The sequence below is a fragment of the Emys orbicularis genome, chromosome 4 (genome assembly GCF_028017835.1).
Source record: "Emys orbicularis isolate rEmyOrb1 chromosome 4, rEmyOrb1.hap1, whole genome shotgun sequence".
Classification (NCBI taxonomy): Eukaryota; Metazoa; Chordata; order Testudines; family Emydidae; genus Emys; species Emys orbicularis.
The window spans coordinates 122,087,521-122,101,549 of record NC_088686.1 but is presented as its reverse complement, the minus strand read 5'-3'; the positions used below and the strand labels follow the sequence as shown (position 1 = coordinate 122,101,549).

The following is a 14,029-nucleotide window of genomic DNA, read 5'->3' as shown; positions in this document are numbered from 1 at the left end:
GAACAGTGCAGATAACTTCTGCTATGTTTGTGGTGAAGTGACTTTTGCATCACAAAAGCGCAGTATAACCACTATGGTTAAGAAAGCCTGTCACCTTTATTTTGGCTGCAAAATTGGAGATCAGGACAAGAGGTGGGCCCCACACATATGCTGCAACAAATCTTCGCCAGTGGTTGAACAGGAAAAGGAAATCTATGCCTTTTGCAGTGCCAATGATTTGGAGAGAGCCAACAGATCATACCAGCAATTGTTACTTCTGCATGGATGCCTCCAGTTGGGAAAGGTGTGTCAAAGAAGAAAAAGTGGACTGTGCATTATCCAAACATTCCATCCGCTATACACCCAGTACCCCACGGAGAAGGACTGCCGGTTCCTGATGCACCAGAATCATTCTCACTTGAGTCAGACGAGGAAGAGGATGAAACTTCTGGTCCTGAACCATCAATGTCACAGGACCCACATTTTCTCCCATCCTCCTCCTCTGAACCACACCTCATAACACAAGGTGAACTGAATGACCTTGTCAGGGATTTGGAACTACCCAAGAGTAAGGCAGAGCTGCTGGGCTCCAGACTACAGCAGTGGAATCTCCTGGCAGGTGATGTTAGGGTTCCCATGTTCCGTGACCGTCAAAAGGATCTTGTCCCATTCTTCTTCATGGAAGGTGATCTTGTAGCCTGCAACAACATCGATGGTGTGATGGCAGCCCTCAACATCGTTCACGATCCAGATGAGTGGGGACTGTTCATTGATTCATCGAAGACGAGTCTTAAAGCTGTTTTACTGCATAATGGCAATGTTTTGCCATCAATTCCAGTTGGTCATGCAGTCCATATGAAGGAAACCTATGACAACATGAAACAACTTTTGAGGTGCATAAACTATGACCAACATCAGTGGCAACTTTGTGGCGATTTGAAGGTTGTTGCTCTCTTGCTTGGTCTGCAGACTGGATACACAAAGTACTGCTGTTTTCTCTGCGAATGGGATAGTCATGCAAAAGATTCCCACTACATCAATAAAGATTGGCCACTCCTACCGTCATTGGAGCCTGGGAGGAAAAGTGTTCAGCATCCACCACTTGTTGAATCAAGGAAGATTTTGTTACCACCCTTACACATCAGGCTGGGTCTGATGAAGAACTTTGTCAAGGCCATTGACAAAACACAAGCAGCTTTCAAGTACCTCCGTGGAAAATTTCCAAGGTTAAGTGAAGCTAAGATAAAGGAAGGTGTCTTTGTTGGTCCTCAGATTCGTGAACTTATTCGAGATGATGCATTTGACCATGCACTGCGTGGCAAGGAAAAGACGGCATGGAAAGCCTTCCAGTTAGTGGCAATAAATTTTCTCGGAAACAACAAGGCAGACAACTACAGGTTGTTGGTGGAAAACCTCCTCAAGGCATACAAAAGCCTTGGTCGCAACATGTCACTAAAGATACATTTTTTGCACTCTCATCTAGATTTTTTTCCACCGAACTGCGGAGCAGTGAGCGACAAGCACGGCGAGCGATTTCACCAGGACATTGCAACAATGGAGAAACGCTATCAGGGCAAATGGAGCCCATCAATGCTTGCAGACTATTGCTGGACAGTGACAAGAGATGCTCCATTTAATGAATACAAGAGACAAGCCAAGAAGCGCCGAGTAGACACTGAATAGGACTAAACTATGTACATAATAGTTTTTTGCCTTTTGTTTCAAATAAATTTTATTTATATAACCCTTTTGCTGATTTTTAAAGTGTTACATAAACAAGACAGGTGAAATATTATCGTGTTTATGGTTGCTTTACATATGAAAAGACCTAGGTTTACAAGTTATGATTAAAACTCTACTATCTACACAATATACATAGACGTAAAATGTAAAAACTTAAATATCTTAGAAACAGTAGCCAATCGGTTGTTTTAATTGTCATATTTGAATTCAGCACATCAAAATACATAATAAATAGCATATTTTATCTCTGAAGCAGACGACTTCTCAAAAATTGTAGACCAGTGTTATCAGGCCCCCCCTACAGTGCTGGCTCTCCCCAAGAGCCACGTGCCCAGTGTACAGTAGGGTCCGGGAACACTGATTTACCCTGCCCCTGTAGCTACTCACCATTTTGGGGGGCTTGTGGCTCATGTGTGCTTGCCTGGGGTCAGCCAGTTAGTGACAGGTATATGGACAGTGGCTGTGTTTTAAATCACTGAATCAGTGTTCTGTGCATTGCAAACAATACTGCTTCTGTAAAATGTTGCATTTTGGCTTCACAGAGATGACCTTGGGAGCCCAGCCTCCCTCTTTGTTATTGCTGGCTGAACGGGACAGTGAGAAGAGGGACCGAAAGGAGAACGGGGCACGCCAGAATGAAGGTCCGGAGCGGCTCTTACACATTATGGAGCGCCAAGCGGACACGCTCCAGGCGATACTAGCATTGAAAATGGAGCAGCTCCGTGCCCGCCCTCCCCTGCAGCCGCTGTCACAAAAAACTCTTTCCCATGCACCCCTTAGATACTGCCAACACACTCTTATCAACCTCCTGGCTCCAGTCTGTACCCGTGGCATTCCACTCTTCCCCCGTCACAGTCCAGCACTGCAGACTCCCAATACTCACTGAACTGAACACCCATCCCTCTGCAGTTTACCCCTGCCGAAGTACAGTACCCATTGCACTGTACTCCAAAGGAGAAGGTTGGATATGATCCCTGGACATACACAAATCTTTAACCTTCCCGGGACCCCACCTCCTCCTGGGACCTTCCCTTCCCCCATCCTCCTCAGTGCTGATGGGTTTTTTTGTTTGTCTCTCTCCTCTGGTTGTTGTTTTTTAATAAAAGAATTGTCTTGGTTTGAAAGCAATCTTTATTCTATTAACTGAAAGCAAACAGAGCCCTGCAAAGCAACAGACAATTATCTTAAACCTTCATATTGCATCGTCTGCACCAATCACAATCACCTCCTAGCATTACAAGCACTGCACTCCCGAGCATAGCAACAAATATTAGTGACTTTCAGCTTCAAATTGCTGCCTCAAGGGATCCCTGATCCTTATGGCCCCAAGCTGCACCCCTCTAATAGCCCTGGTCTCTGGCTGAGCCTCAGCGGTCCAGCCCTGAGTGAAGCTTTCACCCTTCCCTTCACAAATATTATGGAGCGTACATCATGCAGCTATAAGCATTGGAATATTGTCATCGGCCAGGTTCAGCCCCCCCATATAGGCAGCGCCAGTGGGCCTTTAAACAGCCAAAAGCACACTCAGTCATTCTGCAATTGCTCAGCCTGTTGTTGAACCACTCCTTGCTGCTGTCAAGGTGCCCTGTGTATGGCTTCATAAGCCACGGCATTAAGGGATAGGCGGGGTCTCCCAGGATCACAATGGGCATTTTGACTTCCCCTACAGTGATCTTCTGGTCCGGGAAGAAAGTTCCTACTTGCAGCTTCCTGAACAGGCTAGTATTCCGAAAGATGCATGCGTCATGCACCTTTCCAGACCAGCCTGCGTAGTCCGTGAAATGCCCACGGTGATCCACAAGCACCTGGAGAAACATAGAGAAATACCCCTTCCGATTAATGTACTCGGTGGTTAGGTGGTATGGTGCACTGCATAGAATTGGAATATGCGTGCCATCTATCGCCCCTCCGCAGTTAGGGAAGCCCATTTGTGCAAAGCCATCCACGTCACGCACGTTGCCCAGAGTCACGGTCTTTCGGAGCAGGATGTGATAAATGGCCCTGCACACTTCTGTCAACATGAGTCCAATGGTCGACTTTCCCACTCCGAACTGGCTAGCGACCGATCGGTAGCAGTCTGGAGTAGCCAGCTTCCACAGTGCAATCGCCACACACTTCTCCAATGACATGGCAGCTCTCATTCTTGTGTCCTTGCGCTGTAGGGCTGGGGAGAGCTCATCACACAGTCCCATGAATCATCTGAAAGTTCTGCAGCCACTGCTCGTCATGCCAGACATCCATGACTATGTGATCCCACCCCACCACTCAGTGCTTGTTTCCTGAGCCCACTGTGGTCAGCACCTCCATGAATGTCACAAACAATCTCGTGTTGAAGCTACTAGGCGTGGTGAGATCAATGTCACACTCCTCTTGCCTTTGTCGTTTAAGGAATCACTCCACTGCCACTCATGACACGTTAGTCAGAATGAGCAGCATACTGGACAACAGTTCAGGATCCATTCCTGCAGACCAAAGAGGCAGAGTGCGCAGTACACAAACTGGTGAAAGATGACTCCAAATGTGGACGGAAGCACAAGGATTACTGGGATGCGAAGCAATGCACCACGGGGCTTTGGGTCAGGACCCAAGGATGCCCTGCGACCCCCTCCACCTTCCCACAACTCTTAGCAGCAGAAGAGGAAGAGATGCTCTGTGGGATAGCTGCCTAAAGTGCACCGCTCTGAAGACTGCTGCAAGTGTCGCAAGTATGAACACGCTATTGCGCAGGCAGCTGACAGTGTGAACACACAACAGCAGTTTCCCTTCAGCGCTCTCTGAGCGGCACTGTACCTCTGCCAGTGTAGACATCCCCTTAGAATCTGCCAGGCCAGAACCAGGGCGGTCTTATCAAATCAGTGCAGCCCCCATCTGGTAGCTGTACTGCAGGTGTGCACCATTTATATATAATTGAAGCCAACACTCAAACTGGGACCCCTGCAGAACGTTCTACAGACTGTGGTTCTGAAAGATAAAAAAAGAATCTTGCCCTCGGGAACTCCGTAGGAGCTGTGCTAAGTTGTTTCAGTTGGAAGCTCCTGTATACACGTGACAAATAGCAAAGCAAATGTGATAACTGCTGGATTTGAACCTGTCATACTTTGGTGCAATGGGATAAAAGAAATTGAAACCAGTCATGACCTTTACACTGTTATTGAGCACATACTTGGCCAACAAGCCAGAGGTATTTATAAACAGTCTGATCAGACTCATAATTTCGTCTGCTTTAGTTTAGAATCAGCAGTTAAAATAAAAATTTTTAATCATGTTATTTTTAAACAAAATATTTACAGTTTTACTGAAATGGAGTTATTTCAGCTAATCAGAGTGAAAGGATGCTGTACAGCTGCTGATGCATAACTTTCTTATGGTTATACTGTGGTTTCTCTCCAGAGCTGTGTGGCCTAATAGATAGAGCACTGGATTAAGACTCTGGAGACCTGCTTTCTATTCTTGGCTCTGCCAACAACCTGCTGGGTGACCTTGAGCAACTCACATAACCTACTGGTGCCTCAGTTTCCTGACCTGTAAAATGGGGATAATGATACTGACCTCCTTTGTAAAGCACCTTGAGCTAGGTATTATCAACAATTATGAAAATGCATAGCACTCTGATTGGCTGAGGGTGCAGTTACTTCTCTGAAACAGTGCAGTATGTAAAATCCCTGTTCATTGACTTGCTGAGAATCACTGTTAGCCAATCAGAGTGTCCTATAACTGCATGCTTGTTCCTTAATTCCCAGTCAGCTGGAAGAAAAAGTATTTATATCTGCTAGATTCCTCTGCAACTTGTCCATAGACTTCATGCAAACAATTGTACCATAAAGAGTTTTATGACACAGTGCAGCTAGTAAAACTGAAAAAAAAATCTATTCTTGTAATATGCACAAGATAAAAAACATTCACACACATTTATCTCTGATAATGAGCACAGAGGATGGGGTGTTATTGAAAATCTTATAAAAGCATAGTATACAGTACATTAATTGAAATTTGACTTGATATTTAAAAGACCAGACTTATTCAAGTTTTGGGGTGCAGTAGCTTTCTCTCTGCATTGCCCATACAAAAGCCAGACCTAACTACAGACTGCCATTTTGGGAGCACAGGAACAACTTCTTCTGTGTCCCCTTGAAAGAGTATATGGACAAGACTATGCTCCCCCAGCATGGCCCACAAAGCAGGCCAGGTGCATCAGGGAAGTATCCTGAGCATATTGCGATTTATCCAGTATCTGTGATGCGAGACCACTGATGAGACATGGTGACCTTTAGGACTAAATTCTCCCCTTGGATACGTGTCCACAACACGCACTGAATTCACAAGAGCTGTGCACATGGCTCTGAGGGTAGAATTTGGCGCTTTTCTGACCTATTACCATTCAGCACAAACATGAAATCTTTAAATAGTTACCTGTTCCAGAATACATTCCCGGAAGTCTTCTGCATCTCCCCAAGTGTCGCTAGCAAGAGTGAAGACTTACCACAGCCCACCTGTCCTACGATCATTGTTAACTGACCTGGGAGAGTGGGAAGCATATTTGAGGTTCTGATTACCAGACATTTGCTGAACATGTGTTATTCGATACATCTGCTGTGGTTTTTTACCTTGAGGGATTCGGATATCAATGTTGGACAATGTCGCAGATCCTTCTGGTGTCCAGGTGAAAAATCCATTTGTGATCTATGGCAATATGTTGAGAAATGAAAAATGGGGAAAAAAAACAAAAAACAGCGTCAGGGCACACCTGTTTGTTTTCGGCGTATGAGAGAAATATCCGTTGTCATCCTTAAATTGGACATGGGACAAGAGGTTGCCTCTGCTCAAAGAAGTAAAGCTAAGGCTTTCAGTGCCTGATTTTCAAAAAGGGGCCTCCCTTTCTTTGTATAATACTATGCACCCATGTGAGTGTGAGAGCTGGTTGGAAAATGGTGAAAAGCTTTGGTGAAAAGTTTTTGCATTATTGTGTGAAACAATTCTGATGAAATTCTGAAAATTAAAATTTAACCAGCTCTTTATGTGCATGTGTCAGCCTTCATGTGATTCTATTACGAATTCTGCAGCTTACCTTGTGGGTTTGCTACATCTTAAGTGATAGGAATAGATCAGCATGCAAAATATGGGTGACATTCATCCCTGTGCAGAGAGCAAGCACAAGGTCTATGCATCACTTAAATGGTTCAGGGGCCTTGGCTGCTCTCTGTAGACCCTGGAATGCCACCCTTTATACATAACTGCAGTCAGAGTCCCAAGTATAATAGGCTTACAGAATTTTTCACATAATACATCTTCTGAAGCAGAAATTAAGTATTGCTGCCAATAGTCACTCTTACGCTATTTTCTTTTGTGTTTCTTATGTATGATTCTCTGCCAAGTTTGGAGGTAACTTTCCCCCTCACCTGGATTTATTTGATCCTTTTAAAAATTACTGTAAAGTAGTGCTCCAGGGCTTTAACTGGAGTGAGGCTTTCCTGTGACACTCCAATAAATGGGGATTTGATGAGCAATTTTCCAGCACGGTAAATAAATTGGGCTGCTTGTCCTCTCTTACTGAGAGAGAAGCAGGGAATCACTCCACCGAAGAAGCCAACGGATTTACAGCAGTGTAAGAGATCAGTCAGGCCCAGCATGTTTGGACCTGGAAAGAGGTAGAACGGGGCATCTTTTTGTGTTGGCTTGCAACTTCCACAGGGGAAAAATGACATTTGTTACCTTGGGGAGCCCCCAAGAAAAAAATGAGAGAAAGGCTTTGGGGTCCTTCCGTGTCTCTCTAGAAGAAAGAAGGCAGCCAAGGAATCCTCACTTGAAAAAAAGACTCACTGGGGAAAGGAACAGCAAGGAACTGTCTGGGATGAAAGTGAAGCCAGGAACACCAGGGGCTCGGGAGCAGCTTTGGGTCAGCTTGTGACAATGGTGACAGATGAGGGAGCCAAAGATTACAGTTGCTGGCAGCTGCCCTTGATGATTTTTTTTTCTATCCTATTTGTAGTCAAATCCTGCACCCATTGTCTCTGGCTATATCACTACCATTCCAGAGTCTTGGGGGCTGCAAAATTCTCTCTCCTGTCTCAGCACTGCCTGATGTTCTTTTCCCCAGAAAGAGTGGATCTCTGAGAAGGAGCCTATCTTCCCGGAAGTCTGCCCCAGGCCAGAAGGGTTCAAGGACTCAAAAATCAGAACAGTAATCTCATTTCACCTCTGAGCTGAGTCAGGATATGTACAGGAGTCTTTGGAGTGTAACAGCTAATGCACTAACCAGTTGTCCTACTTAATCCCTTTAGTAGTAAATGAACTAGCACAGATATCACTCATTTTGTTGCGACAGGGATGCACATGCTGTCGCAGACAGGCTAAATAAATAACTCCATCATTATAACAGCTATCAACATTTGCTGCTGCCAGACAGTTCTATAGCAAGTCAGAGACATCCATCGTTAAAGAGGATTAGGGGCTTCTAATCCTTTCTTTGGAGAAGCTGGAAGTTTTTGTTTTGAGGTCAGGGCTAATTATTCAAAAACACATGAAATGTAGAAAGGCTGAAGGAGTTTTAAGGAGGACATACACACAACTATTCAAAAGCAATACATTGAAAATCAATTCATCAATGTGTTCTTTACTTGAAGCAAAATGAATGGCAACAGCTTCTTTAGGAAACAGTGGGGATAAAAATTACTCTTTGCCTTTGGTTTCTTTGAGTGGAATTAGGTGTCTGGCAGCTGTAGGTTATCCATTAATTTTTGAACTTGGAACCATGCTGTAGGAGTTCAAGACTGATTATTAGTCAAATTTAGTAACAGCATTATTAGAAAGAGTGACCTTAATATCACCTTTACACAAAAATCATCTCCTTCTGTGATGTTAACAGGTCTTCTCATGTGAGAGCTGTAATTGTTCCAGTCTTCTCTGGCAGGCCTCTTACGGTTAACAACTTTGAGGGGCTGTGCAGGAGCAGGAAGACAGAAATACATGGTGAATGGTGATGAGACCAGGAGAGTGCCTTCAAAACACTCATGTTATGATCTACAGGAAACGGGATATTAAGATGGATTTTTGCACTTGCAGCCATTAATTAGTAGGAAGTGAACAAGATTATTGGAGTGATCTGTCAGGAATTAGCAAGGGGTGTAAATCAGTCCACCCACACAGTGTACAACTGAACATTATTACTTACAACCACCTGGTATTTGCTGTGGTTGTCTGCACATCTTGGCTCTGAACATTTATCATGCTCTTCTCCAATTTCTTCACTTGACAAAAATTCACTCAGTTTCTGCACACTGAAAACAGAGGAAAGGGATCGGGCAGAATGTAGAATGCAAAATTTTTGATCAGTGCAAAGTTCATTAGAGGATACCCACTGCAGTGCCCCAGCTGTTCAGTTTACTGGGTGGCTTATACATTTGTTCTCTATAAAAATATGCAGAAATGATATTTCTGCAGTGTTTTCTATCACGATCAATGACTTTGTAATAATTATTTTAGATACTTTTTGGGTCCTTCTACTCACATCGTCAGTGTCTAGAAAGGAGAAATTAGGACAAAATATTTCTTTAGTTTAAACAGTGAGATAGAGATTAAACTTAATCAGAGCTCATTTTTGAAGCCACACGCTAAACAAAACCATTAATAGGTCACTTAAATTAATGAAGTGCCACACAATTAGTCCTGAGCAAACTGACAAGAACTAGGACCTTGAGAGAGCCTGTTCTACTTCCAATGGGCCAAATTCATCTATCGTGTCAGCTTCAGAGATGAATTTAGCCCACTGTGGATGAATCTGTCCCAGTGTGTTTACAGAGGCAGACCTGCCTAACAAATACAATTGTAAAAAGAATCCTGGAGACCAGTATTAAAGAAGAATAAACAAAATACTCCCTGGATATTTAACATTTAGTTTGTTAGGAGGCTAAATATCTTTATCCTATCACAGCCCATGATTTTGATTCTCCTGAGTGGCTGCACATGCTTTACAATGTCCATCCATGTACACTGCTGAGACAATAGGCAAATCCATTCTGCAGCACTAGAATAATGGGTTAAATTCTGAACAACTCAGTACCAAAAAGACTGTGACAAAAGGGAAGGAGTTCAAATAACAGCAACCAAAACGAGGAGGTGCTAGAGGTACCGAATTATGAAGGAGGACTGAAATAACTGATTTAAATATGTCTCTCGGCTCAATGGGCGCAAATGTGGGGAGCTACACTGACTGTGCCGTATTAGCACAGTGAGGTGCAAACTATGCCTTGGTGTGCCATTCTGGGCAGGGGAGCCCTTGGTGAGGACAACAGGCAGTATTTCTACTGCACTTGCTCACTGGGGGTTTCTCCTTGGGAGGTTAGCTTTAGTTTCCTTTAAGGACTCCATTGGAGCTCCACTTACCAGGTTGATGCTCTGAATCAGTTCATCTGTGGCTGCCTTGGACACATTCCCTGCACGGCCACCACTGCCCACTTTGGGATTGGTGCAGGCCACCTGTGGGCTCCCCAATACAGAGGTGGTTGCTGGGCCCTGGTGCCAGCACAAATCCACCTGTCCACCTTGGGCAACCTTCCTGTGGCCAAGGGACTGATGCCATGGTTTGCTTGACTAGGGAGTGAATCTGGTCTAGTGTCTACAAGCATCTGAAGAATTTAAAAACCAAAGAGGGGAATTAATTATCTAGTGTGGGGCAAAGGGATTTAGCTAGGAGTAATGATGAATACCAGGACAACAGTTCTCAATGGGGAGGTCTATTAGACCAAGGGAGGAGATGGTAACATCCTGTCACTTGTGACAGACCCAGACCAGTGGGGTACAGGAGTCTGGTAGAGGGCAAATATACTGGTCACTGGATGAGTAGTTTTCTGTTCCCTGAGTGACCAGAGCAGGGGCTGCACTAGAGTAATCAGGAACCTGCTAGAACCAGTTAAGGCAGGCAGGCTAATTAGGACACCTGGAGCCAATTAAGAAGAAGCTGCTAGAATCAATTAAGGCAGACTAATCAGGGCACCTGGGTTTTAAAAGGAGCTCACTTCAGTGTGTGGTGAGAGTGTGAGGAGCTGGGAGCAAGAGGCGCAAGGAGCTGAGAGGGTGTGCTGCTGGAGGACTGAGGAGCACAAGCGTTATCAGACACCAGGAGGAAGGTGTTTGGAGGAGGCTATGGGGAAGTAGCCCAGGGAGTTGTAGCTGTCATGCAGCTGTTACAGGAGGCACTATAGACAGCTGCAGTCCACAGGGCCCTGGGCTGGAACCCGGAGTAGAGGGCGGGCCTGGGTTCCCCCCAAACCTCCCAATTGACCTGGACTGTGGGTTCTCCCAGAGGGGAAGGTTTCTGGGCTGTTCCCCAACCCACACGGTGAATCTCTGAGGCAAGAAAATCTGCCAATAAGCGCAGGACCCACCAAGATAGAGGAGGAACTTTGTCACACACTATATCTAAACTGGACAAAGCAATAGAAAATAATGTTGGGAACAATCCTGTCCTTTCAGTGGGGTGCACTAAATAATCTACTAAAGATTTTCTAACTGACTGTGCTGGGCCAAACTGGTTTTAACCATTGTCCTGTGTAGGGGCTGGTGTGGAGATGTATGCCCATTCTCCTTCTTGGGAAAATCAGGGAGAGACTGTACACAACCCCACCCCCATGAGGCCTACCCCAGGAGTACACAGACTACCTAGGCTGCATCATCCTTTAGAATAATGCTGCCTGCTTGCTCAGTCCTGCAGACTGATTCAGATGACAGAGTGAGGAGCATGGCCCCTCTGGAGTGCTGTGTGTCTCTGGAGATGTGCAGTTCCCATGCCCCTCCGTGGCCAGGGACTGCAGATAGGAGAGGCCTTTGTGCAGCTGCACTGGGAAGGAAGGGTGAGAGGCTGCAAGCATGTTTTTCTTCTCTATATACCCATATAAAGCCATGTCACACTTGCACCCTCTGATCCTATGTTTTGCCCTCTCTGCTCCTTCTTAGATTTTGCGTCAAGATGGAGGTACTTGGAATGTCAACAGTGTTACCTCAGAACATGAGACAAGTCTTCTAGCTGCTAAGATGATTCCTAACCTTCGGCTTATTCTCCTTCTCCCCCTGTTGCTGCTGCAACTGCACATACCGTCAAATATGGCAACTTAATCCTGTGAGGAATGATGGCTTGCTTCCCATAGTGCTACACGGTTACATTCTTTTAAGTACTAAATGTATACGTGTTACAGCGCTGTGGCTGACACAGCAGTTTCACAAGCTGAAGCTATAGTTTCTGGATTTCTGATATCTCCACTAGGGATCTTATTTTTAACCATCAGATTGGACATATTGATTAGGCTATGGTGGTTATTTGCAGAGCTAATTGCACATGTGGTTTCATATGAATCCCACTCAGATATCAAATACCACGGTTGCTACTATACACCTCCAGTGAGGAAAAGTTGTGTGGCTGTGTCCTTCATCCTTTATGTCTTCTCCACCTTTTAGCAGTAGCTAAACCAGTCAGCTGCTTGGTTTTATTTTTATACCAAACACCATGCAGATTAAAACTGCTTTTCAAATAGACACTTCTGAATTCCTCACCTTGTTAGTGGCCTTTCTGCCACTAGGGGGTAATTCCCTTTCTGAATCATAAACAGTCTCCCAGGCTACTTGTCCTGCGAGGTTTATGGATACCATATGGCACAAAAGCCTCGAAGCTGTTTTTCAGCTGGACTGGGCCCAATATGAATTTAACTGACATTTGTTTAGACAGTGACAGTGAAATCCACTATGATGCTTTTAATTTGGACACTGCTGAAGAATCAAAAAAGCTGTCAAGGTTATTAGAGAGGATACATTATCCTGTAGATCATTCTGTATTAAATATTCTGGCCAATGTTAACCTGCCTGGAAGTGTGAAGCGTCAATATCACTGCAATCTTGTCCCAGTTTGTGTTCCTCCTGGGTTGGTCCCATTCCTGGAACATATTTTGCTTCACTTAATCAGACAGTTTTTTTCAGTTGCTGGCTATTTAACAAACCACAGGTGTGTTTGTTTAGAGGCCAGTTCAGGTTGTCTCGGAGACTGAAGAAAGCCAAATTTATACTCTATCAGGTTAGGTTACCTTTATCTGACCTTATTGATAAGATGTTCATTAGTAGAAAGATGAAACAGAAGGGCACAATTACAGCAAATAATTGATTTGTGTGCACTCTGCAGTTGTGTTTCCACAAGTAACAGAACAATGGACTCTGAGATTCTTTACCACACAGACAGCAGGGAGGAAGGAGGACATCACAATGCGGTTATATAGTCTGAGCCAGTCCTGCCTACATTCCAAATAACAGGGCAATAACTTGGTAGCAAAAAGGGCAACCATATAGTAGCTAAGGGTACTGCTAACAAGAGTGACACTTGGCTATCTGGGTCTTAATCTTACTTAATCAATTCCCTGCCATTGTAAGCAGGGACCTCACGCACTGGTAAACCTCAGTTCCTCCTATTCTCTGTCTGTAGCACATAATGGTGGAGTCTCTTAAGGGCTGTAATACTTTGGTCTAATTTCATTTGTGTTCAGTTTAGTACACAGGTGTTGGTGGCTTGCGGTGGACAGGGGGTCAGACTAGATGATCTGGTGGTCCCTTCTGGCCTAAATCTGTTTGAACCATTTGTGCATGAACAGAAACCCTGTCCTGAGGCAACCATGCCACTATTTACAAACTGTAAAAAGTTCTACAGCGGAATCATTAGCTGTGCCCAAATATGTGCTTGGTGCAGCTGACAGGGTGAGGTACTGTAAGGGCCATCGGAATCTCCATGATCCTAAGACGGATCCAATGCAGGCCACAAGTCGAGTTTGCCAACCTGTAGTAGTCCCCTGCGGACTGCTACACTAGCTGGGAATTGCAGGAGAGGACTCTATTCCAGCCACTGCCCGCATACTCTTGGAAGGAGGGTGCACATAGAGCTGGCTACATTGGCTTTACATTGCTGGATGATTTTGCCACACTGGAAGAATCCTCAGATCTGTTTAATTGCCCTTTGCACTACTAGAATAACACAAGTAGAATTAAGCCTGAAACAGGATCTTGCCCATTGTTTTGGCAAGGCCTTAGAGAACTATATGTAATGTCACAAAGAGGTAGAAAACATGAATTAATGTTTATAAAGCACTTTGTAGAGGATAAGTGCTAAGAATCATTTTATTCAATCCTGCAGTCCTTGATCAGACAAAACCACCACTGAAATGAATGGGGGTTTGGCTTGTTAAAGACTGAAGTGTTAGTTCTGCTATTACTATTGTTGCATACAGTTGGCTATGAAATTGATGTGTCTTAACCGCATTAGCCTGATGAGCCATTGGCT

The 14,029-nt window shown here is 44.6% G+C and overlaps 1 protein-coding gene across 2 annotated transcripts in view; it reads right to left on the bottom strand.

Moving 5' to 3' along the window:
- The window catches only part of ABCC8 (ATP binding cassette subfamily C member 8), a 144,600-nt gene that overhangs the window by 59,595 nt on the left and 70,976 nt on the right, over window positions 1-14,029 (bottom strand). For both annotated transcript variants that reach the window (XM_065402566.1, XM_065402568.1), the window contains exons 13-16: window positions 8,891-8,996; window positions 8,547-8,657; window positions 6,327-6,402; window positions 6,133-6,238 (exon numbers count right to left, since the gene is read on the bottom strand). In XM_065402566.1, the coding sequence (XP_065258638.1) occupies window positions 6,133-6,238; window positions 6,327-6,402; window positions 8,547-8,657; window positions 8,891-8,996 (399 nt within the window). The remainder of the gene's footprint in view (window positions 1-6,132; window positions 6,239-6,326; window positions 6,403-8,546; window positions 8,658-8,890; window positions 8,997-14,029) is intronic.